The following is a 27,874-nucleotide window of genomic DNA, read 5'->3' as shown; positions in this document are numbered from 1 at the left end:
TTCATCTTTTAGGAACATGCTACTGCCCTAAACTGTTATCTGCAGCCCAAATCAGGGATTAGCCTGGAGATCAGCCATGTCCATGTGTGCACATAACAATGGGCCTATGATTCAGCCATCTAGGTTTATGTGGGCTATTTGACACACCTCCATGTCTTCACGGCACAGTGGCAGGTGTACAGGTCGGGCAGCAGCAGGCACAGATTGGGCAGCAGTAGAAAAGAGAGAAGAAAGTAGCAGATCTCAAAACATAAGACCCACAATTAGTCCTAAATTGAATGTATTGTACTGTGTACAATGAAAATGTTACAACTGAACAACTCCGGTTCTCAGTTTCCAGTGAGGCCAACCGGCCCCACTGAACCCCCGGCAAGCCCCTCGCAGCACCCTCCCGTACCTCCTCCCTCGTCACTTCAACATTTTCAAATACAAATTACGACACCCATACCCCAACCACATCTCCTCAACATGTGGGTTTACAAAGTTCAGACATTGGTGGGTGCTTTGCACCAATATTATTTCTTCCTGCAGCGCCATCTCTACCTGGGACTAGCCCTGCGCCCGAGTGCCGCATCCTCTTCCACAAGATTGGCTTCTACCCCAAGGCAGCCCCGATATCCTTTACGGTGCGACCTGCCACACGCCATATGAACATATACTACTACTCTGGCATCACAAAGCCCTCGGTGCTTGCCTATTCTGGTAGACTTTCCCCCGAGGTACGGTTGACGTATCCCAGCTCTGCCATTGGTGTCTCCTCCTCGCTTGCCAGTATGGCTTCCCTGTGCATGTCTCTCTCCCACCCACTTGAATTTAAACATTTATAATGCTATTAATAGTTAGTTTATTTAATATATAGAACATATATTTTAGTTTGCAATTGATATTTCTGCCCCCCTTCCGAAAATAAAGGGAAGCATATAGTGAACCCTCCACTGGTTTAACTGATCGCATCTCAAACATTTTCATGAAGCATATAGTGAACCCTCCACTTATTTTAACTGGTCACATCTCATTTTCATGAATCAAACCAAAAGGAAACAGCACTCATTGACAGTCATGAGAAGCATCTTACCACTCAAAGCCTCCTCATCGGTGACGCTGTAGTACTCGGCCCGGCCTACATCTTTCAAAAAGCTATGTTCTGGTCCAACACCTGGGTAGTCCAATCTAAGCATGTCCCAAGGGAAAATATCAGTTGTAACAAACAGTCCTAGACATTGCCAAGGTGTAAAAAAGCAAAAAGCAAAAACACTTGAATCTTATCTAAAGATCATGCTACATACCCAGCACTAATTGAATGGGGCTCAATAATCTGGCCATCATCATCCTGAAGTAAGTAGCTCATAGCCCCATGCAAAACCCCTACTCCACCTTTTGTCAAAGTAGCTGCATGTTTACCACTTTCTAGCCCAAACCCGGCTGCTTCCACCCCAATCAACCTCACATCCTCATCATTCACAAATTCATGAAAAAGACCCATTGCATTTGAACCCCCTCCAACACAGGCAACCAGAACATTGGGTTTCCCTCCCCACTTTTCCAGAGCCTGCTGACGAGTCTCCTTGCCAATAATGGCATGAAAATCTCTCACCAACATGGGATAGGGGTGAGGCCCTGCAACAGACCCTAGAATGTAGTGTGTTGTCTCGACATTGGTCACCCAATCCCTGATAGCTTCTGATGTTGCATCTTTAAGTGTTGCCGTACCAGAATGAACAGGCCGTACCTGCAAAATCATGTGACCCATTCGGCAAGAGATGTGAGGAAAAAACAACTGTAAAGGAAGAGCATTGAAAGGCTGAGCGCTGTCAAAAACTAAACCTTATGAAGAATGAAAGATACATAGAACATGTGCACTGACACACACACATGAAGCAGCCACACCCCATCCCCCCCCCCCCCCCCAAAAAAAAAAAGGTTCCAAGACTATTTAAGCAGCTCTCTCTCTCTCTCTCTCACACACACACACACAAAACCTACGAACAGAACTAAAACAGGTAAAAGAAAGTGGGCGGGAGGAAGGGGAAATTTCCCTCGAAGTGATCACAGACCTAGCAGAACTAAAGAAAGCCCATGAGGAACTCAAGCTTACAACGACACTGCCCAATGAGATACAAAACCTACGAACGGAACTAAAACAGATAAAAGAAAGTGGGTGGGAGAAGGGGAAATTCCCCCCGAAGTGATCGCAGACCTAGCAGAACTAAAGAAAGCCCATGAGGAACTCAAGCTTACAACGACACTGGCTGTCGCAGAAACAGTAGAGAAAATGGAAAGCATGGGTTGACGCAGTTAAGAATGAAGTACAACAGGAAACAGAGGGAGCATGGAATATTGTTAATGGGAAAGCAAAAGCGGTCTCACTCAAGGAAGTAGACCTCGTCAATGCTACATTGACGGAGGAAAAGATGCATAAGGGTCGAAAGCTTAATGTGAGAGTCACTAGCATCAAGGAAAAGGCTGGTACCTCACCTGATGAAGATGGCAAGGCATTATGTACAAAACTTGCTTTATTATCTTTGAAGAGAATGACTGAGGGACTGACTTTGGACTGTAAGCCAAACGCAAGATCTTTGAAAGACCAAGAGTCAGGCTAAACCGTACACAGCTGTAGAAGCACCAATGATGACCAATCTCAAGCCTATGCACTCTTTCAATGGAATGTAGGAAGGCTGCAAATCTGAGGCCGAGAGAAGGGGCTGATTGGGACTGTTCTAGGCTGTGATTGTATGCTCAAAATGAATGAATGAATGCGTTTTACCTTCACCGGAAGGGCTGTAGCAAAACGATGATATGAATGAATGCTGAAAATTGTGTGGATGCTGAAAATGCAAGGTACTATAGTGGCTGAATGCTGAAGGTGCTGCGTTTTGATGAAGATATGCTGAATGCTCAATCGTGGATGCTCCTTGTGCTGAAGGAAGAAACGCTTGATTGCTGATGATTGAATGATGTGAATGAATGCAATGCTAGGCTATTTATATGCCTCTCATGAGCAGGTCGGCTGGCTGAAAGCTGGCCGACTGCATCATGTCTTGCATTAAATGGATAATGTTGATAATAATATGGTAAAATGCAAAATAAATGATATAAAATATGGGAAAAATAATGGATAATATTCTGAGTCTTCTACAATGATCTAGATGGTCTGTATGCATATGGGATGAATGATATGCAAAATACGGACATGATCTGATGCAAACCCTAAGGCTTCTACTGACTTTTATATGCATGAATGATTCTCTCCAAGTGGGTTAAGGGACTTTGACTGACTGACTGACTCTCTAATGTTAGCACATTCATCCCCAGTTTCTGCTCATTTATGGTGCCCATTTGGTCCCTTTTGCATGGCCATTGCTTGTGGGCTGGCCACCCCTTTCTTATGTATTTTTCTAGGATTTTTCCCAGCCTTTCTGGCATTTTCCAGTCGGCCAGATTTGCAGCTCCAGTCGGCCAGCTTACCTCTACTATAAATAGGAGGTGCTGGCCTCTCATTGTTCATTCAGTCTTGTACATATTTGCTCCCGCACTTATGAGACTTGTAGTGTCTCTTGCTTGGGACTGTTTTGCTTCAGTATATTCAGCATAGTTTGCTCCATATCTCTCTCTATTTTGCACTCTCTGTTCAGCACATTCTAGTGCCCCTTTGCTTCCGCTCTGTGCACTCTTTCATGGTATCATCGCTCCCGGTTTAGCAATCTCTTTGCTGCCCCAGATTCAGCCCTGTTTTCAGCACTTTCTCCTCTGCGTTTTCTCACAGATCTGCAGCCCTTTACTGCTGCGTTTTCTGGACTGAACCTGCTGGTCGCTTCGCCTTCACATTGGCTTCATCAACTCAGCCATCAGGTACTTGTTGACCAGCGTTTTCTTTTCCACGTGGAGTTTGGGACATAGGCGGCCTATTTTTTTCAGGACAGCAGCCTTCTGTGCTGCGTTTTCCTCTCCAGTGGGCTTTCTCCCTTGCAGAGGGGGTCTTTGGTGTTGCGGGCTTTGGTGGCACTCTTGGTACCTATGGAGGACACTTCTACTTCAGAGTCTGTGCGTTTTTTTCTTGAGATTGAGCCCAAGCTTTTCTGATGGCTGCACCGACTTCTCTTCATATGTTTGCTGAGTCTGCAAAGTTGGATGGTTCCAACTACACCCTATGGAAGGTGAAGGTGAAATCGGCCTTGCGTGGCGTGGATCTTTGGGATTGGCTTGTTACAGCAGCCAATGCCACCCCTCCCACCCTTGCTTCCGGTGGTGCGACTCAGGCACACATTGATATATGGCAGTCGAATGATCGACGTGTTTTCTCCTTTTTGATGTTGAACTGTTAGGATTCTGTTCTCTCTCATGTGCGTACAACAGATGCTGCACATGAAGTTTGGAAGGCTTTTGCAGATCTCTATGAGATTAAGTCTCCGGGTCGGATTTTGGCATTGGAAAAGCAACTTATGAACTTATCAGTTTTTGCCTTTCCATCTTTATCTGCTTTCATCTCCAAGATGAAAGATCTCTGGGACGAGCTTGCTGTTTGTGGCAAGGACATCTCCACAGAGGACATGGCTATTCAGCTGCGCTCCAAGCTTCCAAAGAGGTTTGATGCATACTTTCAGTCTCTTGTTTCTTCTCCTCGTCCTGTTCCAGTTACTTGGGAGGAAGTTCTCCCTTTCGTTATGCAGATTGGGTCTCACTGTGAGAAGCGGACTAGCACCTCTGGTGGCTCTAATGGAGCTTTGGCAGCAAGAGATAAAGGGAAGAATCAGCAAAAGAAAGGAAAAGGGGGTTCTGACAAGAACTCCAAGGATTCCGACAAGGATAAAGACAAATCTTCAAAGAATAAGGACATTGAATGTCATTATTGTGGCAAGAAGGGTCATAAGTCACCCCAATGTCACAAGAAGAAGCGCGATGAAGCAGCAAAGAACTCTTCTACGGCGGTGTCTCAACCCAAGAAGGATGATGGCATCCTTCTCTTAGCAGGTACTCGGCGTATACTTGCTCTTGTGACTTCTCAGTCACGATCTTGGATTGTTGATAGCGGTGCTCCTGCTCATATGACACCCCATCGAGATTGGTTCGAGGACTTCATTGCTAGGTCAGGCGAGATCACTCTGGGTGATTCTTCTTCTGTGCTGTGCATGGACATGGCACTATCCCCATCTTCCGTTCTGTCGAGGACAAGAGGTACTTCTCTGATGTTCTGTATATTCCAGATTTGGCTTTTAACCTTTTGTCAGTGAGTGCTCTTACAACTCAGGGTGCAGAGGTGATCTTTTCTCGTTATGAGATTACCATTCGTGATAAGGCGACTGGTAGCATCTTGGCTCAGGGAGTCCAAGATAGTGGTCTCTACAAGTTGACCGCTCTGCTTTCTTTTAGTGCTTCTTCTGCTCTTTGGCATGCTCGGTTTGGCCATTTGAGCTATCAGCTTCTGCAACGAGCTTCGAAGGATGGGTTGGTTGAGGGATTACTGACCATCAAGGCTCCGTCTTCTGCTTGTTCCTCTTGTTTACAGGGGAAGCAACATTGAGCCGCCTTTCCGAAGGAGGCGACACATAGATCTTCGACATCAATTGCTCTCATTCATGCAGACTTATGTGGTCCTATAAGTACCGCGTCTTTGAGTAAGGCGTTGTACATGCTCGTGATGGTGGATGATTTTACCAGATATACTTGGATTTTCTTTCTGAAGACCAAGGATGAGGCTTTTCAGCACTTCTGTGATTGGAGAGTTGAGGTGGAAAAAGAGACCGGTCACTTGGTCAAGGCTCTCAGGACCGACGGAGGGGGTGAGTTCACATCCCATTTAAGCAATATTGCAAGACACATGGCATTCCGAGACAACTTACTATATCATATACTCCATCATAGAATGGAGTTGCCGAGAGGAAGAATAGGACCATTATGGAGATGGCCCGTGCTATGCTTGAGCATTCTTCACTACCTCGACGTTTCTGGGCTGAGGCGGCTTCCACTGCTGTCTACATTCAGAACAGGTCTCCTACTGCTGCTCTTCTAGATAAAACTCCATATGAGGCTTTCCATGGTGAGAAGCCCTCCGTTGTTCATTTCCGGATATTTGGGTGTACAGCGTATGTTCATGTGCCTAAGGAGCATCGCTCCAAGTTGGACTCGAAGTCTCAGTGCATGACTTTTCTCGGATATAGCACTGTGTCCAAGGCATATCATCTTGATGATCCTCAGGCCGGCAAAGTTGTTGTGAGCCGTGATGTGGTGTTTGACAAGACTCCTACATCTTCAGAGGGGGGTGGTGAGCTTCTTCTTCCTCCACCTCCGTCTCCACCTCCTCCTCCTCCTCCTCCTCCTCCTCCTCCTGCTTCTGTTACACCTCCAGCTGAGGATTCTCAGTCAGATGATGATGACCATGCTTCTCCTCTGACGAGTTCGAACAGATCTGTACCTGGATGGTATTATCAGACAGTTCGTGATTCTGGGTTACGTGAGCTTCCTTCTGCTCCTCCGCCGGCGTTCTTCCAGAGTTACAGGGAAACAAGTTCATGAGGGCAACATGTTTGTTAATTATGCTCTTATGTCCTCTATCATTAATGGTCCTTCTGATCCCACTTCTGTGGACGAGGCTCTTTCACATGAGCCCTGGCGTCGTGCTATGCAGGTAGAGCTGGATGCTATCGAACGGAATGGCACTTGGATTTTGGTGCCTCAGCCACTGCAGCGTAAGGTGATTGGTTGTGCGTTGGGTCTTCAAATCGAAGTTCCGAGTTGATGGCAGCTTGGACAAGCACAAGGCGAGGTTGGTTGCCAAGGGTTATGCTCAGCGCCCTGGAGTCGACTTCGATGAGACCTTTGCTCCGACGGCCCGGATGACTACAATTCGCACCGTTCTTGCACTTGCAGGTCATCATAGATGGCCCATTTTCCAGATGGACGTTAAGTCAGCTTTCCTCAATGGAGATCTTACATAGGAGCTTTATGTTGATCAGCCGCCGGGATTTGTTGTTCCAGGCAAACAGGATCATGCGTACCGGCTGAAGAAGGCTTTATATGGTTTGAAGCAGGCTCCGCGAGCTTGGTACCAGCGGATTGATGAGTTCTTTCAGAAGCTCGGCCTACGCCGTTCTCATGCAGATTCGAACCTCTATATCCTCCTTGAGAGGGGGTTGATTGTTATCATTGTGGTCTATGTTGATGACCTCATCTTTACAGGTTCTTATTATGTGCGGATCCGTTCTGTTATGGATGCTTTGGAGACAGAGTTTGAGATGACGGATCTTGGCCTCTTGCATTATTTTCTCGGCTTTGAGATTTGGCAGACCTCGAAGGGCATTTTCTTCTCTCAGCAGAAGTATACTGGGGAGATTCTCGACAGATTTCAGATGACTGGGTGCAAACCAGTATCTTCTCCTATGGATATTGGTGAGAAGCTTTCTTCACTTATGCTTCTCCAGGGACTCATCAAGGACAGTATCGGGTTCTTGTCGGTTGTTTGGTGTGGTTGACCTGCTCCCGGTTGGACATATGCTTCACAGTCAATTTATTGAGTTCTTTCTCATCCAAACCCCGTCAGTAGCATTGGCGGTGTGCTCTCAGAGTTCTTCGGTACTTGCGTGTGGCACTCTGGACTTTGGCATCTTCTATGGCCAAGGATGCACTCTTGTTGGATGGTCTGATTCAGACTGGGCTGGAGATCCAGATACTCGGCGTTCGACCACTGGTTGTGTTTTTACACTTGGGTCTGGAGCCATTTCTTGGAGCAATAAAAAGCAGCCTGTTGTGGCGCTTTCCTCTACCGAGGCAGAGTACCGTGCAGTTGTTATGCTGCATGTGAGAGGCGATATGGCTGCGGAGATTATTGGAGGAGCTCGGCTGTCCTCCTACCGGATCTACTTTTCTTTGGTGTGACAATCAGAGTTGCATCGCCATCGCCAGGAACCCTGTGTTTCATGCTCGTACGAAACACACTGAGATTCAGTATCACTATGTTCGTGAACGGATTCTTGCTAGAGATTTGCGTTTGGAGTATTGTCCTTCAGCGGCGGAGAATGCTATAGATTTGTTCACCAAGCCGGTTTCTCAGGCTTCCTTGGCTACTCATCTTCGGCTTCTCGGAGTTTGTTGAGCATCTGGTGCTGAGAGGGGGTGTTAGCACATTCATCCCCAGTTTCTGCTCATTTATGGTGCCCATTTGGTCCCTTTTGCATGGCCCTTGCTTATGGGCTGGCCACCCCTTTTCTATGTATTTTTTTGGGATTTTTCCCAGCCTTTTTGGCATTTTCTAGTCGGCCAGTCCAGTAGCTCCAGTCGACCAGATTTGCAGCTCCAGTCGGCCAGCTTACCTCTACTATAAATAGGAGGTGCTGGCCTCTCATTGTTCATTCAGTCTTGTACATATTTGCTCCCTCACTTATGAGACTTGTAGTGTCTCTTGCTTGGGACTGTTTTGCTTCAGTATATTCAGCATAGTTTGCTCCATATCTCTCTCTCTCTTGCACTCTCTGTTCAGCACATTCTAGTGTCCCTTTGCTTCCGCTATGTGCACTCTTTCATCTAAGGCTAAGGAATGACCCATGTAGCTCGTGCCTGACATATCTTGGACTGAGGATTACAATGGGGTCACGACTTACAACAAATATCAAATCCTAAAGGGTTCTTCTGCTGTACAGTGTTGCACTAATGATGAGTCATCTTATCACCATGCACTATAGTGCAGAGTGCATGTGACATTGAGATTCTCCTCACAACGTACAGGCCAGGAATCATGGGGAGAAGGGGGGGAGCCACACGCTGACTTGCACAGGCATGAAGAGGAGGGATACTTGTGCTGTGTATGTGACAAGTCAAGGGAGAACGTTTTGTTTTTTTTGAAGTTTGCATAGAAGCGCAGGGTGCTCGGCTGCATGCGGGAGCCCCAAAATGCCGTATATGTGTTTTTTTTTGGTTGCCTTGCAGGTGCGTGGGCAGCCTGTTTAGGGTGGGCAGGCTGCTTCCGTAGCCCATGGGAAGGCTCTAAAGCCTCAATATATAAGACTAAGGCTTTAGAGCCTTAATGTTTCAAAAACATTACATGTAAATAAAATTACAAAAAGTCGTGTCGTTTCTCAACGAAGGGGTGGCGCCTGTAGAAAGGGCTGATTCAGCCAATAGAAGGACACGGGGCATGTGCATGGAAGAGAGGAGAGGGACCAACCAGACATTTGTCAAGGGCAGGAACACCCAATGAGGCTATAGCTTGCTGTTGTTTTTTTTTTTATAAAAGAGGTTCTTATAGAATGTTGGGGGAATACATAAATCAGGCAAAGGGGCCAGAATTGGCTAGAGCATTCTCTCCTGTGCTTCCATACAACTCTTGCTAAGGCTGGTTTTAGGGTTGGGACTGGCTGATTTTTAGGGTTAGGGTTTTTTTATTATTAGGGTTAGGGTTTGGCTGTAGGCATCCTATAGGTTGGTGTTTGTTTGCTTTGATACCATTGCTAAGATTTTAGATTAATTAAATATTCTTAAATATAATTAAAGAGATTAATACTTAAATACTTAAGTAAATATGAGGCAAAGAGTGGAAAGCTTTGTTGTTTGCATTGAGACACAAGGCCTTGTTAAATAGGACTTGAATAGGTACAAATGAAGAGGCACATCCTTGACGAAAGGGTGTGTCATGTGCAAGACGTGCACTGGCTGATCTCAGAGCTAGTCCTGAAGAGGCAACAAGAGAACGAACCAGATTTTGGAGCATGAGTTGCTGTTTTGGGCAAGTGATTGATTGGTGTTGGACAAGGGGGTTGTCGGCCAGCATGTACCATAGCATATGTTCAGTCAGCTGCAGCAAGATCATTGGCTTTTGTCTAGGAGCTGGCCGACTAGCAGTCGGTCAGTTCAATATGTCATTCCAAGGCCTATAGAAGGGGCACAAGTGCTCATTGTTGGGACCATTCAGTCCAACCAGGACTAGGTCTTAGACCTAGGGTTAGATTAGGTATTTTATTACCTTTTTAGGCATGCCTAGGGTTGCCAAGACTTGTACCTTTTGTACATTATGAATATTATGAATACTAAGCTATCTCTTGCTCTCTTCTCTAGCATCTACTTGCGTTTTTGCATCAGCATGTTCCAAGATGTGTTTAGGGCTGAAAGAAGACCCCCAGAGCTTTCGCATGTAACATTGGTATCAGAGCATTAGGCTCAGCAAGGCTAAACACTGATTCAGTCCCAGATGAAGGTGCATATGTCCAAGGCACAGGTACGAGGCCCAGGGCAAGGAATACAAGACATGGAAGAATTCCCAAGAGGTTGGTTGGTGGTGTTCCACAAAGCCCAGGGGAATGGCAGTCCTGTGAGTCGGGTGCCACTTGGGGCACACCAGGAAAGGTTGTCAGGCAATGGTTCCAGGGGAGGTTGATCCTCCAAGGGGTGGAGTGAGAGTGCCAGGCTCAATACTCATGAAAGACGACCAAAGACATGTTCAGTTATAGGGCAAGAATGGAGATGGGACATGATAGGACAGATGTATAGATCTTCATTAGAGTTAGAGAGTGGATTCGGAGACCACGCCGGGTGTTCAGTGAAAAGGTTGGTAGAGAGGGAAGGATGACACAGGGACTTCAGAAGTAGAGAATGGGATGATGATAGTCATCCAAGAACACAGATTGGAATCCCGTCATCAAGTTTAGCAGAGGGGGATGTCATCTGCAAGACATGCACTGGCTGAGGCTGATCTCAGAGCTAGTCCTGAAGAGGCGACAAGAGAAGGAACCAGATAGAACCAGATTTTGGAGCATGAGTTGTTGTTTTTGGCAAGTGATTGATTGGTGTTGGACAAGGGAGCTGTTGACTAGAATGTACAATAGCATATGTTTGGCTCGTCCAGGAGCTGGCCGATCAGTTCAATATGTCATTCTAGGGCCTAAAAAAGGGGGCACAAGTGCTCAATGTTGGGACCATTCAGTCCAGCCAGGGGTGGGTCTTAGACTTAGCGTTAGATTAGGTATTTTATTACCTTTTTGGGCGTGCCTAGGACTGCCAAGATTTGTACCTTTTGTACATTATGAATATTATGAATACTGAGCTATGTCTCTCTCTCTTCTCTAGCATCTACTTGCGTTTTTGCATCAGCATGTTCTAGGATGTGTTTAAGGCTAAAAGAAGACTCCCAAAGCTTCCGCAGATAACATTGGTATTAGAGCATTGGGCTCAAAAAGACTAAACATTGATTTAGTCCCAAATGAAGGTGCTCAGGTCCAAGGCGCAGGTACGCGGCCCAGGGCAAGGAACACAAGACATGGAAGAATTCCCAGGAGGTTGGTTGGTGGTGTTCCACAAAGCCCAGGGGAATGGCAATCCTGTGAGTCGGGTGCCACTTGGGGCACACCAGGACAGGCTGTCAGGCAATGGTCCTAGGGGAGGTTGATTCTCCAAGGGGTGGAGTGAGAGTGCTAGGTTCAATACTCATGAAAGATGACCAGAGATAGTGTTCAGGGATAGGGCAGGAATGGAAAGGGGACAGGATGGAATAGATGCATAGATCTTCATTAGAGTTATAGAGTGGATTTGGAGACCAGGTCGGGTGTTCAGTGAAAAGGTTGGCAGAGAGGGAAGGATTGTAGAGGGACTCCTAGCAATAGCAGGGGGCCCTTCAGTGGGTAATTTGGGACCCAATAAGGTGTACATCTCTCTCTCTCTCTCTCTCTCTCTCTCTCTCTCTCTCTCTCTCTCTCTCTCTCTCTTAAAGTTTGAAGTGATAAAAGTGGATTGCTAAAGACCCACGAAACTCAGGATAAAGAAGGCGGTATCAGACTTGTGTGACAAGATCCTTCATTACGCATAATTCCGCTGCGTGTTACATTGGTATGAGATTCAGCTTGTCCAAACACACCGCATCCTAGCGTGAAAGCATCCTTGGCTAGTCAAACTTCGCTCTGGCATGACCACCAAGTTCAATAACATATCTATAGAGGAGAGTTCACATTAGCAGGAAGACGCCTCCCCCGAAGGAGACCTTGCTCTTCCGCCTACTGCAGTTACCATAGCTCTACTCTGAGCACAAAACCAGCTTCTTATGGCGCGTCTCCAACTCTTGGACGCAATAGCAACAAAACCCACTCCTCCAGTTACCCCCGACTTTGTCACCCTCTTCTTTCAGATGGAACAAAAAAGACGAGAGGATGAAGCCAAACGACAGGAAGAAAGAGCAAACAGACAGGACTATGAGGAAGCCCAACGCAGGATCGATGAAGACCAGCGTCATGCTAGCACCATAGTTGTCAGGTGCAAAAAGTTCGATTCGGTATGGTACGTTCAAATATGGTCTCGGAACGTACCGCTAAATTTTGAAAATAAAAATATGGTGGAGGTACGATCCATTAAAAAATACTTAAAAAATATAAATATAGATGCAAAACTTAGAGAAGTTACAACTTACCCAAAACATAAAAATTTAGAATGTTGCAACTTGCAAGTTGCATAGAAAATGAAAGTAGACAAATGTACATGTGACATGTCTGAATATATATAAAGCCGCAAAAGTCAGCATGCCGCATGGGCAAGTACAAAAATGTGAGTACAAAAATGCAAAAAGCCCATAGAGGACTATAGAGGCTAAAAGCCTATGTCACCATCTATGTCAGGACTCAGAGCTATCGCTAGGCTCTTCAATATCCTCACTAGAGGAAGACACCTCAGAGCTCCCACCAAAATCCCCATCACTAAGAACGTTGCCCTCATCATCATATTCGCGCTCCCTAATATCACCATGAACTGCCGAAGAAGACTCCGCAATGGAAGCATCCTCAACTCTAACCGCTGCGGGGGTAGAGCTCTGACTCGTGGAGCCACGTCTAACATAGGTAGCAACTGGGCGATCAGAGCCTCAGCAGCCAAAAGTAAGAATAGGCTGAACCTGTACTCCACCTCTAGCTCGACGGCCACGACGAGTACGAGAGGCTCGTCTATCAATCTCCTCTAGCTATTTGTAGAGCTTTGCATATATAGCCTCCTCCTCTGCATTACGCTCCACTGTCAACTTGAATTCGTCGATGTTTATCTACAAGTTTTATAATTGATTAGGGACTAAATAATAAACATTGAAAGTTATGTAAGTCTAACATGTTACATAACAATATATCTGTCTAGCTTGACTCATATCGTGCATTGCACACACCATGTGCAAGTTATTGCAGCAATAGACCAACCGCTCTAACTGTCTCGTGCTCAATCGATTGCGTAACTTCGTGTGTATAAGTGAGTAGAAACTCTAGTTCCTCTCACATGCACTGTTGGGGTAAAGGCGTTATGCCCACCCTTATAGTGTGTACAAGCCCATAAGTTATAGTACATAGGACACTTGGTAACATAATCAGCATCATCAAGCTGTCCAGTAGAAAGCAGATTCTTCTTGATCTCAGGCACATGCCTGACATCATGGAGCATAAGCTGTGAGCCATCTGAAAATACAAGCCTCACATCACCTCTGCCAAGAATCTTGCATGCATGGTTATCACCCAAATAAACCACTCCTTCATTGCCAGCAGTATACCTGACAAACAAGTCTCTGCAACCTGTGACATGAAAGGAGGCACCTGAATCAATGATCCATGAGTGCATACCATGACCACCTGTAAGAAGTGAATGGGCATCAAGTGAAGAAGTAAATAGGACCTCATCCTCACTGCCACCTGCATATTGATTTCTTCAATCTTGACTCCACTTTTGCCCTTCGGCTTTACATCTTTGGCTTCATCCTTGTCTTTGTCTTTGCCTTTTCCCTTTTCTTTTTGATCATTTTTCCATTTGTAGCATTGCTTTTTAATGTGTCCCTTCTTGCCACAATAATGGCATTCCAAATCCTTTTTGGAGCGAGACTTGCTCCTTCCCCTTTCTTGGCTTTTCCCCCTTTGCTGGGATCTCCCACGTGCATTCATTGCATTGGACTTTCCAACAGAGTTGTTTTTCCTGTTCATCTCTTCTTGAAGAAGAGCACCCTCAACATCTGCATATGACAGCATAGCATTCGAATTGCTAGTGGCTGTCCTGAATGTGTCCCAACTCTCTGGCAAAGTGCATAACAAAAAAGTGGCTTTGAACTCATCGTCCATTGCCAACTTTTGATTGATGACCTGGCTGACAATACCATTAAACTCATTTAGATGGGCTGTCATAGACACCCCTTCCTTCATCTGAAGACCTATGAGTTTCTTCAACCAATACACTTTGCTTGAGGCACTTTGTTGGGCATACAAGTCCTGCAATCTCTGCCACATTCCCCAAGCTGTCTTCTCTTCACGAATGCTGAAAAGTAATGAGTCTGACACAGACAACATGATAGTAGATCTTGCCAGCTCATCCATATCTTCCCACTCTTCAGCAGTAAGAGAAGCGGGCATCACACCCCTTTCTTTGATAGGCTTGTGCTGCTTTTTCTGGAGCAACACATTGTAGCACTGGGTTTGCCAAATATCATAATTATGCGAGCCTTCAAGCTTCTTGATATGAAGCAACGAAGAGCTCTCACCTGTGGTTGCCATAGCAAAATGCAACCTGTCAATGCCTGACTCCCTGCAAAATGTGCAATCACTGCACCAAAAGCACACAAAGTGCTCACAGTTTTTTTTTTCCCAAGCTTTATCTCCCACTGCGGAAGCACAAATGCAACTTTTCTCCCACTTTATGTGATGAAATCATCAAAATCTGGTTGCTGCAGATTTTGGACAGCACCTTAAATGTGCTCTGTTGCCCTTCCAAAGTACTGTACAGCAGTACCAAGTGCTCACCAATGATGTACCAAACCTGTACCGGCAAGTACAGCAGCTGAAATTGAACCTTTTCCTCCCTCAAATCAGTGTACAGCCATGCCAAAACATGCACAAAGCTGTGCCAAATCTGTTCCAGCAGGTACAATAGCAATAAATGCTCTCTTGGCTGTCCAAATGAGTGAAAATCAGGCTTTTACAGTCCTGTACACTGCATACAACAGTCCCGAACAGAAATTGGGCAAAAGCCCCTTGACTGCAAGCTGATTTTTGAGGATTCAAGGCATAAATGTCTTGCCTGCTGCTTTGCCAAGCTCAACAAGCATACAAACTTGAAAAGCCCCTTGATTTAAGATCAATTTCTGATCATACATGGTACATTGACGCACATGAAGGCATCCAGAGTGTTCACGATGCTTCCCCCTGGCCACATATACATCAAATACATGAAAGCCCCTTGATTTACAGGCACATTGAGTGCTTGTACGGCATCAACACATTATCCACAGCATCAAATGCGATTGCCTGCAAGCAAATCAACCAAATCGGCACAAAAGCCCCTTGATTTGCACTGCAATTTGCCGCAATTTGCTGCAATTTTGCCCAAATGTGCGATTTCTCACATCATACAGCATGTATGAGTGCTTAATTGCACAATTACATCAAAAGCCCCAAATTTCGACATCCAATTTCCTGCAAATTGATCCTGATTGTGACCGATTTCCTGCAAATTGATCCTGATTGTGACCAATTTCCTGCAAATTGATCCTGATTGTGACCAATGTCACCCAATTTTGCCAATTTTGCTCAAAAATTGAGCAATTGGGCACCTGTATCTGCTCAATTGTTGATTGTACTTGCTCAATTGCAAATCCCAAAAAAAAATTTGAGGAAAATACCTTGTAATTTTCTGATTTTTCTTCAATTTGCAGGCTGTTGCAGGAAAAGAGGGGTTGATGATTGCTGCTTCTGTTCTGTGCAGGTGAGGGGGCACTTCTAATGCTGGTGATTACTCGCGGCGGTTGATGAGAAAGGAAAATACACCAACCATCAGTCCATTCTGCACCTTGGATACCGCAAATCAGAACTCACTTGTGCTAACTGGTGGTCTCCCCGCCATGCTTTTGAATAGAGCTTGTGCATACAGATGTATGTGAGATGCCTCAGCTTTCTTTGGGAGGGGCAAAATATTTTGTGTCTTTTATAGATGATGCCACACGCAAGGTGTGGGTTTATCCTCTTCGTTTGAAGAGTGATACATTCTCAGTGTTTGAGAAGTTTGTTGCTCTTGTTGAGAATCAAACTGGCAAAACACTGAAGGCTTTGCGTTCCGACAATGGTGGAGAGTATATGTCCAAACAGTTTCAGGACTTTTGTGATGCTAAAGGCATCAGGAGGGAGCTCTCTACTCCTTATGATCCTCCACAAAACGGGACAGCAGAGAGGATGAACAGGACCATACAGGAGAAGGTCCGTTCTATGTTGTCACATGCTGCATTACCTCATGGTTTTTGGGCTGAAGCTGTTATGACAGCCGTTCACCTTATAAATAGGTCACCTAACACGAGGCTTGGTGGGAAAGTGCCAGAGGAAGTATGGACAGGGAAGCCTCCGTCATACAAGCACTTGAGAGTGTTTGGTTGCGTTGCGTACGTGCACATACGTAGGGAAATGCGCACCAAACTTGATCCTAAGTCTCACAAATGCATATTCCTAGGATATGGTGACAGAGGTGAAATGGGGTATAGACTTTGGGATCCCATGAATAGAAAGATCATACGCAGCAATGATGTCATTTTTGATGAAACATGCATGTATAAGGAGCCTGCAAGGCAACAGGAGCCTGGCAGAGTCATCTTTGATGATGATGGACATCATGGACAACAACAAAGGGCTGTAAATCAGCCATTACAGCAGGAAAACCAGCCCTTAAATGGTGCTGAAAATGGTCCAAATGGACAGCCAGAGATGGCAGAAGATATCCCTATGGATATACCACAGTTAGTGGAGATACCGGGCATGATTTTTCAGCCTTACGGCATGGAACAGGAGCCACCAATGGGTGATATGCAGGCTGGACAGCAACCTGCAAATGATGGTCATTGGGTACGGAGGTCCACTAGACCCTCCAGAGTCCCTGACAGGTTTGTTCCAGGGGTTGACTACTTGATGCTTACTGACTGTGGGGAGCCCTCATTTATAAAGAGGCTTTACAGAGGGCAGACAAGGCTCTATGGGAGCGTGCCATGAAGTCAGAGATGGATTCTCTGCACAAAAATGGAACTTGGAAGTTGGTGCATTTGCCTGCAGGCAAGAAGGTTTTGCCATGCAAGTGGGTTTACAGGCTCAAAGTTGCACCAGATGCAAAGCCAAGATACAAAGCCAGGTTAGTGGCTAAGGGCTTCAAGCAGGAATATGGTGTGGACTTTGAGGAGATCTTCTCTCCAGTGGTCAAAATGACCACACTTAGAGCTGTGTTAGCTTTGGTTGCACATGATGATCTGGACTTGATTCAAATGGATGTGAAGACTGCTTTTCTTCATGGTAATCTCCATGAGGAGATATATATGCAGCAGCCAGAGGGTTATGCAGTGAGTGGAAAGGAGAAGCTTGTATGCAAGCTGAAAAAGAGTCTTTATGGGCTCAAACAGGCACCAAGAGAATGGTATCATAAATTTGATACATTCATGAAATCCCAGAAATTCAGGAGAAGTGACATAGATCACTGCTTATACACCAAGAAAGCTTTGGATGGCAGTCTATTGATCCTCATCTTGTATGTTGATGATATGTTGATTGCCGGGAAATCTCATAAGGAGATGGATGCCTTGAAGCAAAGGCTGCATCAAACCTTTGATATGAAGGATTTGGGTGATGCAAATCACATTTTGGGTATGCGGATACTTCGGGACAGAAATCAGCATGTGTTGTATTTGTCTCAGAATGGCAAAGTTTTGCAGAGGTTCAATATGGACGGGGGGAAGAAGACTAGTACTCCTTTGCCTCCATATGTGAAACTCAGTGCTATGGACAGCCCACAGTCAGATAGAGACAGGGCTGATATGGCCAAGATTCCGTATGCTTCAGCTTGTGGCAGTCTCATGTATGCCATGGTTGCTACTAGGCCGGACATTGCATTTGCAGTGGGAGTGGTTTCTAGATACATGGCCAACCCTGGCAAGAAGCATTGGGAAGCAGTGAAAGGTGTCATGAGATACCTGAAGGGCACACAGGATTTGTGCATTTGCTTTGGCAAACAGGATGCATTAGTGCATGGTTATACGGATTCGGATTATGCCGGTCATCCAGATAACCGGAAGTCTACTACCGGTTATGTGTTTACATTCACAGGAGGTGCTGTGTCATGGATATCCAGGATGCAGAAGTGCACTGCCTTATCTACTACAGAGGCCGAGTATATTGCAGCCACAGAGGCTTGCAAGGAGGCATTATGGCTATCTCGGTTAGTGGTTGATTTGGGTTATACAGGGGATATTCCATTGTTGCATTGTGACAGTCAGAGTGCCATCCAGTTGGCAAAGAACCCTGTCTTTCATGCAAAGACGAAGCATGTGGATGTGAAGTATCACTTCATCAGAGAGGTGATAGAGAACAAGCAAATTCAGCTTGTTAAGATTCACACGGATGACAACCCGGCTGATCTGTTGACAAAGAGTTTGCCTCCGGAGCGGTTTGCTCATTGCAGACACTTGATGGGCATTGGATGAGGCCAGTTTCAGCCTTGATATGGCCTTGTATATTATCATGTACATGCTGATTTTTCTTTTCCTTCATTTAAGGGCACTTTGCCTTTAAGTGGGAGGTTGTTGGGGTAAAGGCGTTATGCCCACCCTTATAGTGTGTACAAGCCCATAAGTTATAGTACATAGGACACTTGGTGGTAAAGGCGTTATGCCCACCCTTATAGTGTGTACAAGCCCATAAGTTATAGTACATAGGAAACTTAGTACTTTTAATGTACTAAGTGTCCTATGTACTATAACTTATGGGCTTGTACACACTATAAGGGTGGGCATAACGCCTTTACCCCAACATGCACCCGAAGAGCAATCCTAATCCACAATAAAAATAAACAATGTTTAGGATTCTAGTATCTACACATAATTTAGTAACTTGGTGCCAAGTGGTTAGTGGTTAACTGCGCTAGAATCCTCAAAGCCACTCTTTGTAGGTGAGGTTGTTGGTAAGCAAATGACTCCCACCAAAAGAGAGGCTTCACCATAGAATCCCTCCTCCAACATACCGCATTGGTGAATGTGGGACCCCTCTGATCATTATAGTTGATGAGCTCCTGTAAGAACTGAAATTACCCATTCTCATCATCGGGTAATGCTTTCGGTAAGAAAGCATCCCTAGCTGAAAGCAACTCTTGATCAGTGAAAAGTGAGAGTACTTTGTAGGCAGGATGCAACAAAGCAGTAAGGCCATGGATAGGCCTCTTCATCCACTTCCATCTCTTCTCCACGAGTGCTAAGATAGCATCACGTCGAGGAGTAGCCTCAAGGGGATCACTGTGAATTTTAAAATAAAGAAAGAATATCTTATATGAGAAAAACGAAAGAACAAGCATTCAGATTCAACATTATATTTTAGTTTATTACTTATTCTTGAATCTTATTTACCTTGGCGAGGAGCCCCATAGTAGCCCCCTCCATGTCTGTCATGCGTAAAACCTTATACAAGGGAGTAACTGCAATGACTGGGATGCGGACCTGGCGCCAGAACTCCTCTCTCAAGCATAGCTGTTGAATGGCTCTTCCCTCATCGACACGCGAAGGTATCTCACCTTGTATCCATTCCTGCCACTCTGGTGAAACCACTGTTACTTGGAGCTTAGGCATGACATCATAAAGGCGCTCTAGAAGAAGCTACATGTAGGCAAAGCGCGTCCAGGATGGCTTCTTCATCTCCAAGTCGCTGTGATGGCGGAAGATAGCAAGGGCCTTGACTTTTTGACTGAAAAAAGTGACAACTTGAGTGGCTTGTGTCACCACAGTCTTCACTCACTCTAACTTGCATATGACCTCCATAGGCAAGTCAAGGCAATGAGAGACAAAAGAAGTCCATACTAGGGACTTAAACTCCTCCTCAAGCAAGCGGCCCATCTTGCGTCAATTGGATGCATTGTCCGTAACCACTTGAACCACATTTTCGGGGCCAACCTACAAGGATGATGGATGCATGAAAAAAGAAAATAAATAAGACTTGAAATTTGAGTAAAAGGCAAAGGCTAAACTTTCAAGCTTCAAACTCAAAAATTAAAATTGTATCTCACCTCGATTATGACTTGTCGAATGTGGCGATAGATGAAATCGCCCGAGGTTTTCTTCCCCGCCTTTCCGGCATCCACAGCCCGCAACAAGTAAGTGCCAAGAAGGCAAGATACTAGAATGTTGAGGATGCCCCTCTTCTTTCTATCGGTCCATCCGTCGGAGAGGATGGAACACCTATACTTCACCCATCCCGCTCGGACGGGCTTGAGAGTCTTGTTGATTCTCTCCTTTTCTTCATCAAGTGCCTTCGTGCGCATGTCATTGTAGGTGATACTGTTGAGGTTGGGGAGAGCTTGCCTGTACACCCCCCCCCCCCCCCCCCACACACACACACACACAGTGAGCTTAAACAGAAACGTGGGAGAGCTTGCTGCTGGAAAGGTACTCTATGATAATGAAGTACAAAAGTACAATGAGTACAAATAATAGCCTAGGGCAAAGTTCCCTACACACATAAGTGTGTTCACACGAGGAAAAAACCTGTCCAACCACAGGGAAAAAGTGCCCGTGAGCAAGTTGGGTTCACACCTGAACTAGCCGGGAGTGGTCATGACCAACAAACCCCCCTCAAGTGAATGGTGTGAACGGAGACAGGGTGTAGCAGACTACCCTGGTAGAGGCTATAAGCTCAAAGCTTTGCGGAAAGCTTCAAACTTTTCTCTCGAAAGAGGCTTTGTAAACCCATCTGCTATATTGGCATGTGTAGCACATAAGCCAAGTCAATCTCTCCTGCATGGAGCCTTTCCCTAACATAATGTTAATGAACCTCAATATGCTTTGTGCAGGCATGAAATACTTGGTTTCGTGCAATTGCCAAAGCACTCTGACTGTCAGTGTAAATGGTAGTAGGGGACTTCTATCCAACACCAAGATTGGTTAATAGGCGTCGTAGCCAAACACATTCCACAATAGCTGTAAAGGTTGCCCTGTATTCAGCTCAGGGCTAGAAGTGGCCGCTGTAGGCTGCTTCTTACTAAGCCATGAGATGCATGAGTCACCCACTGGTTGACACTCGCGTGTCATAGCAACCTGCCCAATCACTGTTTGTAAATGCAAGCAAGCATAATGTAGAAGAACTGCCATAGAACAAGGCAAACTTTGTGGTGCCTTTAAGATAGCGAAAGACACTTACACGCTTGCCAATGCATAGTACTCGGATAATGCATGGATCTGCTAAATTGAGAAACAGCATACTGTATGTCCAAACGAGTAGAGCATAAGTAGATAAGGCATCCCACAGCCTATTGATACGTGGCAACATCAAAAGGCTCACCAGCATGCTCAAGTGACAGTTTTAGACCTGGGTCCATAGGAGTAGAAACAGGTTTACAATCTGTCATGTGAAAACACTCAAGGAGCTGCTCAACATATCTGCACTAAGATAAAATGATACCCCCCTCAAAAGGTATGAACTGTATGCCCAAATAGTAATGTAAATGCCCCATGTCTGTGACATCAAATGCATGCTACAAATCAACTTTAAAAGCTGAAATATCACCCTCTTCAAGGCCACTGACGAGCATGTCATCCACATAAAGAATAAGGATGAGAACATTGTTCTCAATGTGGTGAACATTAAGTGTACACTCAGCTGAACTATTCTGAAACCCTTTGGCAGTCAAGTATGCATGAATTTTGTGGTACCAAGCACGAGGAGCCTGTTTAAGACCATACAGTGCTTTATGTAAATGGCATACTTTACTTTCTGCACCTTTTTGAACAAAGCCAGGAGGCTGAGATACATAAACTTCCTCCTGCAAATCGCCATTCAAGAAGGCAGTTTTGACATCCAACTCATGTACATGCCATTGTTTGTGTGGAACCAATGCAATAACAGTACGTATGGTAGTCATACGTGAAGTGGGAGCAAAGGTCTCCTCATAGTCAATGCCCTCACGTTGGACATACCCTTTGGCGACCAAGCGAGCATTATGGCAATCAACTAAACCATCAGGCTTACACTTTAGCTTGAAAACCCATTTTGTGCCAATAGCACACTTGCCAAGAGGCAAGTCACATAACTCCCAAGTACCATTTTTGTCAATGGAGTCCAACTAGGTTCCTCATTACAAGCGGTGGCAACAAGAGCTGTATCCACATAATGTGAAGATGCATGGCGAGAAGCAGCACGTGTACAACCTGGCATAAATGTAGATTGTTTGCTATCACGCAAAGTCTCAACCAGCCATTTAGGAACAGTTTTTGACTTCCTAGTATCTGCATCTTCCTCTACCAATGCATCACCGAAGGAATCCTGATCAATTTGAGGCATTTCAGGATCAATTTGGGGCAAGTTCAGCTGCTGATTTTGCTGATTTTCAGCAGGTATAGGTGGCTGTAAATGAGCTGAAACTGGCTCTACATTATCAAACACTTTCAAGTGTGCTAAATGTGGTTTTCTACCATTAAATTTATGTTCATGCATTATGCCATGAACTATTGTAGTGTGGGTATTCTGTTCATAATGTAAAGTCTAGTTTCTACTGCTTTAGGCCCAAAAATATTGAGGCATTCCTTTCTCATTCATCAATGCACATAAAACTTCTACAATATGCATCTTCTTCCTTTCTGTAACCCCGTTTTGTTACGAGGTCTTCCTCTTTATCCCATGCTTTCTTAGATAATCATTGCATTCATTAGAGAAATATTATCCCCCACCATATGATCTTATGTATTTTATGTGCATGCCTTGATTTTCTTGACCATAGCCTTAAAACTTTAAAAGTGTGTAAACACCTACTGACTTCTATATGCATGAATGATTCTCTCCAAGTGGGTTAAGAGACTTTGACTGACTGACTAACTCTCTAAGGCTGAGGAATGACCTACGTAGCTCGTGCCTAACATGTCCTGGACTGAGGATTACAATGGGTCACGACGTACCACACTATCAAATCCTAAAGTGTTCTAATGCTATACATTGTTGCACTGATGATGAGCTATCTTGTCACCATGCACTACAGCGTAGATTGCATGTGACATTCCCTCCTGCTTAGCTTGGCGATAGGTTCATGGCTTCGAAGTAGTCCGCCAACAACTGGGGGTACTCTTGAAAGAACTCTTCCTCTAGCCAAACTGTTTCGTGGGTACCTCGATCTCGGAACTTCGTATAGAACTGACGGAGTCTTCGACCGGAACCATGCTTCCAACGATGAAGAGGGATTTGCTCCATATGCATATAGACCATCTAGATCATTGGAGAAAACTCATAATATCATCTAGTATTTTTTTCATATTTTATATCATTTATCTGGCATTTTACCATATTATTATCAACATTATCCATTTAATGCAAGACATGATGCAATCAGCCAGCTTTCAGCCAGCCGACCTGCTCATGAGAGGCATATAAATAGCCTAGCATTGCATTCATTCACATCATTCAATCATCAACAATCAAGCGTTTCTTCCTTTAGCACAAGGAGCATCCATGATTGAGCATTCAGCATATCTTCATCAAAACGCAACACCTTCAGCATTCAGCCACTACAGTACCTTGTGTTTTCAGCATCCACACAGTTTTCAGCATTCATTCATATCATCGTTTTGCTAGAGCCCTTCCGGTGAAGAGAAAATGCATTCATTCATTCATTTTCAGCATACAATCACAACCTAGGACAGTCCCAATCAGGCCCTTCTCTCATCCTCAGATTTGCAACCTTCCTACATTCCATTGGAAGAGTGCATAGGCTTGAGATCGGTCATCATTGGTGCTTCTACAGCCGTGTACAATTCAGCCCGACTCTTGGTCTTTCAAAGATCTTGCGTTTGGCTTATCTACAGTCCAAAGTCAGTCCCTCAATCATTCTCTTCAAAGATAATAAAGCAAATACTCCTAGCAATAGGAGGGGGCCCTTCAGTGGGTAATTTGGGACCCAATAAGGTGTACAGATCTATCTCTCTCTCTCTCATCTCTTAAAGTTTGAAGTGATAAAAGTGGATTGCTAAAGACTCACGAAACTCAGGACAAAGAAGGCGGTGTGAGAGTTGTGTGATAGGATCCTTCATTACACATAATTCCGTTGCATGTTACACTCAAGCCCACTCAAAACCTGATGTGTAGATATCTAAAATGTCTAAAAGATGGTGTGTGGTGAATCCAAGGTGGCGAAAGACGCGTGGCAATCGAATGGATAAAAGCAGGTGCTCGAAATGAGAATAGAAACTGCATGGGCCAGCGTAGGAGACGAGCAGTGATACTTTCTGGAAGAAGGCAAAGCAGCGTGGGGTTCAAGAAGGAGAATTGAGTTCATTTGAAAAGACTGTCCGGGCCAAGGTGGTTCGTGTTACCACAAGAGAGATTTGAGAGCGCAAACTGCAATTGAGTGGTCTCCTGCAGGTTTGTCGATAGTTGCAAGCTGTAGTACCTGTTGTTTTGCTCAAGTTTTCAGAAGAAAGGAACAGCGCAGACTCCGGAGTGTGAGAGTTTGGTTGGATCAAAGCGGAGTGTGAGAGTTTGGTTGGATCAAAGCGGCGGGAGAGCTAAAGACGAAGAGGACCTGCTAGGAGGTGAGTTCCCTAGGGTCTCTGCGTAGCGCCTTTGTTAGATACTTGGCCCAATCCAAGACTCCACATCTATACCTGCTGTCAGGTTTGTGGTGAATGAAGATTTTGCTATGAAGAGCTGTCACTTTGGTCTATTAGTGGAGGACCCCTTATAGTTGTCTGTGTTTTCTTCTTTTTCCTTGGAATCCCAAGTCTTAGGGATGTTGAGACTATTTTGTTGTGTTTCAATGAAGATAAGAGTGCATGGAGCTTGAGTTCTTTGTGATTTGATGGGTCTTTGTGCCATGGTGCTATAATTTTGCTGTCTTGATTGAGATGATGGAGGAGGAACCCCTATGAGTGCAAGTTCATAGTTAGTTGTGTCAAAACTGAGTCAATCAGGATCATATGAGAGAGGTTACAGAGTCAAACGAGTGTCAAATCATGTCAACTATGTGTGTAGAGGTTGAGAAATAGCCTACCTAGGTTGGGTGGAGTCTATTGTCAAAATATGCAGTGGACATGATGACAAAATCTGAGAACACAAGAGCAAGTGCAAAAAAATACAGCAATGGAGAGAGAGAAAGAGAGAGAAAGAAAGAAAGAAAGAAAGAAAGATTTTATTAACGTCTTCCAAAAGACCGAACTCGGCCTATGAGACAAATCGGAGTACAGGTATGGGGTATCCTCTGTCATCCCAACAAAATGAAAAAGTACTGAATAAAAAAGCTGAATCTGGGTGTGCAGGGGATGGAGCTCTACTACTAGGAGAATGCAAAGCTATATGCATGGAGTATACAATCATGATATGCAACCTAGCTAGCTCCGTCCTGTACCATACTGGGGGTATAAAATGGTATACATCAGTGAAGGGGGTGTCCACAGCTCCCTGAAGAGAGAGAGAGAGAGAGAGAGGCGTGTAACTCTGCTCTAAATACACAAGAAAAAATCTTGAAACTATGATACAAAGGAGTGGGGGCCATGGGGCCATTTTATATGGCCCCAAATATCCAGTCGGCCAGTGGAAAAAACAGCCGCCAGCCTCGCAACTGACCCTCCTCCAGCCGGCCAGCCAAAAAAAGGTCCACGACCTGAGTAGAACCAGTCGGCCTACTCCAGGGAATGAACACATGCACACATGCCAAGTCCTGGAAACCTGCTGAAGACCACTCAAGGCCTTCAGAAACCTGTAACTAACCCTCTTTGAATCCGGAACCACAAAGCCTGGAGAATGTGCAACATCCACCTCCTTCTGCAAGTAATCAACTGCCACCTGCCTGGCTTTCCAATAGGTCCCCATGGAAAGAACTTCCTCATCTATAGGAGTTTCTTTGTCCCGAATACTACGAGACATCAGAGCATAAGTTACCTGTAAAGTTTCCTTTGAGACTGATGAACACAAGAACTACCAACATCTGTACTGGAAAGTTCTTGCCAAACTGCTGCCATCATCTGGCAAGCTATCCACCATCTGGTCCCGAAAAGCCTGCACCTGCAGCGTATCCACACTTAAGTAGCCATTACCAGACTGCCACTCATCACAACACTGAGGACCTGGGGGAGAGAGTGCTGAAAGTTTGTAAACTCCATTCTCCACTCCGCCTTCCCAAACTACTTGGCTTGTTGCCTTGTCCCGGAGAGCAACAAAATGCTCATCAAACTCCACCCGTACACCAGTCTTGCAAACCTGATGCACTGACAGATGAAAACCAAGTGACGGAACATACAACACCTGGGAGCAATGCTTCCCCCCTCTGCCATCGAGAACTATCTCCAACCTACCCTCACTGTGAACTGGGATAGTGGATGTATCCCCAATAAGAATGTGACCAGAATAACTACAAAGATCCTGTAAAGCCGAACGGGAAGGAGTCATGTGCCTGGAAGCACCACTGTCTAGAATCCACTCCCGAGTATCCATAGCGGAGAGTCCTCCAACCTCCTCCCTGCCCGAAGAAAATGAAACATCGGTGTCCATAACCTCCAATTGCACAAAAGCTGGAGCCTTCACGGTTGCTGCTCAGGATTCTGCACCCTTCTCGGTACTCCGCTTGGGACACTGCCTCCAATAGTGGCCTTTCTCGCCACAATCATTACAGGTCCTCTCTGCCTTCAGTTTCTCGCGGTCTGCGTCGGACTTCTTCTCAGAAGACTTCTCCGGTGAAGCCTTCCCTTTACCCTTGTTGTTACGGCCTGTCGACCATTGGCCAGTTAAGGCCTCCGAACCTTCACCGTGTGGAGGGTTCGTGAATCTTTCCTCCTGGTCCAAGACCATGGGCACAAGCTCCTCCCATGTGATGGTGCTGAGCCTGCCACCACTGGTAATCAAAGAAGAGTAGAATGGTGAGTACTGAGAGGGCAAATGCGATAGTAACATGATGGCCATATCCTCAGATGATATCTCCTTCCCAGCCTGAAGAACTTCCTACAGCTTGTTAATGATATCTCCTTCCTGCTGAAGAGCCTGCAGCTTGTTAATGTGCCCCCGCATCGTCGATGACTTTGCAGGGTTCATAACCCACATCTATACTTCTAAGGAAATCGTCTTCATGGGCGATACCCTGTTATAAAGAGAAGCCAAATGCTGCCATATACCTCTGACCAGCGTCATATGCTTTACATGATTGATTACCTGCGGTGTGCAGTTGAGGAAGATGAATGAACGGACCCTGGCATTGACACGAACCCACAGTTGTGCCTATGCCTCGCAGTCCTTTCGAATCAACGGTAACTCCCCTTCCTCTACCTCCGGCCGTGGAACCCCACAACAATGAAATCAGCAAGGTCATAAGACTCCAGAACAGATTCCATCATTACCTTCCACATGCCGTAGTTATTCCCGTCCAACTGACGGTCCACTGGGAACGTGGGGAGTGTCAGGATCTTCACATGTCTCTCAGCCATCTCAGGCAGATCTGCCATTTCAGGGATGTAACTGAAAAGGGTGGGTGGGTGGGAACAAAGAAGAACTTAAACCTGCAAGTGACTGTCCAGGAGGTCTAGCTGCAGATTCAGTAAGTGCATCAGACAAGTGGCACATCAGCTCTTCTCCCTCCCAAGATCCCCTCCCTCTTCCGGTAGGAGGTTCCCGGTGGTGTGTTTTTTGGGTTTCTTTTTGTTGGGGTAAAGGCATTATGCCCACCCTTATAGTGTGTACAAGCCCATAAGTTATAGTACATAGTACACTTAGTACTTTTAATGTACTAAGTGCACTATGTGTACTAGTGCACTTAGTACTTTTAATGTACTAGTGCAAATATACATGTGTGATAGGGGAGTCACACACTCATTCCATTGAGTTGACTTATCCCCACATATGTCTCTCTCTCTCTCTCCCTTCTCTTTCTCTGTGTATGTCTCTCACATGAAACCCTAATTCAATTCTCCCAT

General features: G+C 45.3%; 1 protein-coding gene across 2 annotated transcripts in view; it reads right to left on the bottom strand.

The window, feature by feature from the left end:
* The window catches only part of LOC147615489 (tryptophan synthase beta chain 1-like), a 70,560-nt gene that overhangs the window by 25,389 nt on the left and 17,297 nt on the right, over window positions 1-27,874 (bottom strand). For both annotated transcript variants that reach the window (XM_086779581.1, XM_086779582.1), the window contains exons 3-4: window positions 1,287-1,729; window positions 1,076-1,170 (exon numbers count right to left, since the gene is read on the bottom strand). In XM_086779581.1, coding sequence (XP_086635707.1) covers window positions 1,076-1,170; window positions 1,287-1,729 — 538 coding nt within the window. The remainder of the gene's footprint in view (window positions 1-1,075; window positions 1,171-1,286; window positions 1,730-27,874) is intronic.

The sequence above is a fragment of the Cibotium barometz genome, chromosome 40 (genome assembly GCF_041138505.1).
Source record: "Cibotium barometz isolate CiBa-2024 chromosome 40, ASM4113850v1, whole genome shotgun sequence".
In the NCBI taxonomy this organism is placed as follows: domain Eukaryota; kingdom Viridiplantae; phylum Streptophyta; class Polypodiopsida; order Cyatheales; family Cibotiaceae; genus Cibotium; species Cibotium barometz.
Note: the sequence above shows the minus strand (reverse complement) of the source record. Positions and strands in the feature narration are given on the sequence as shown.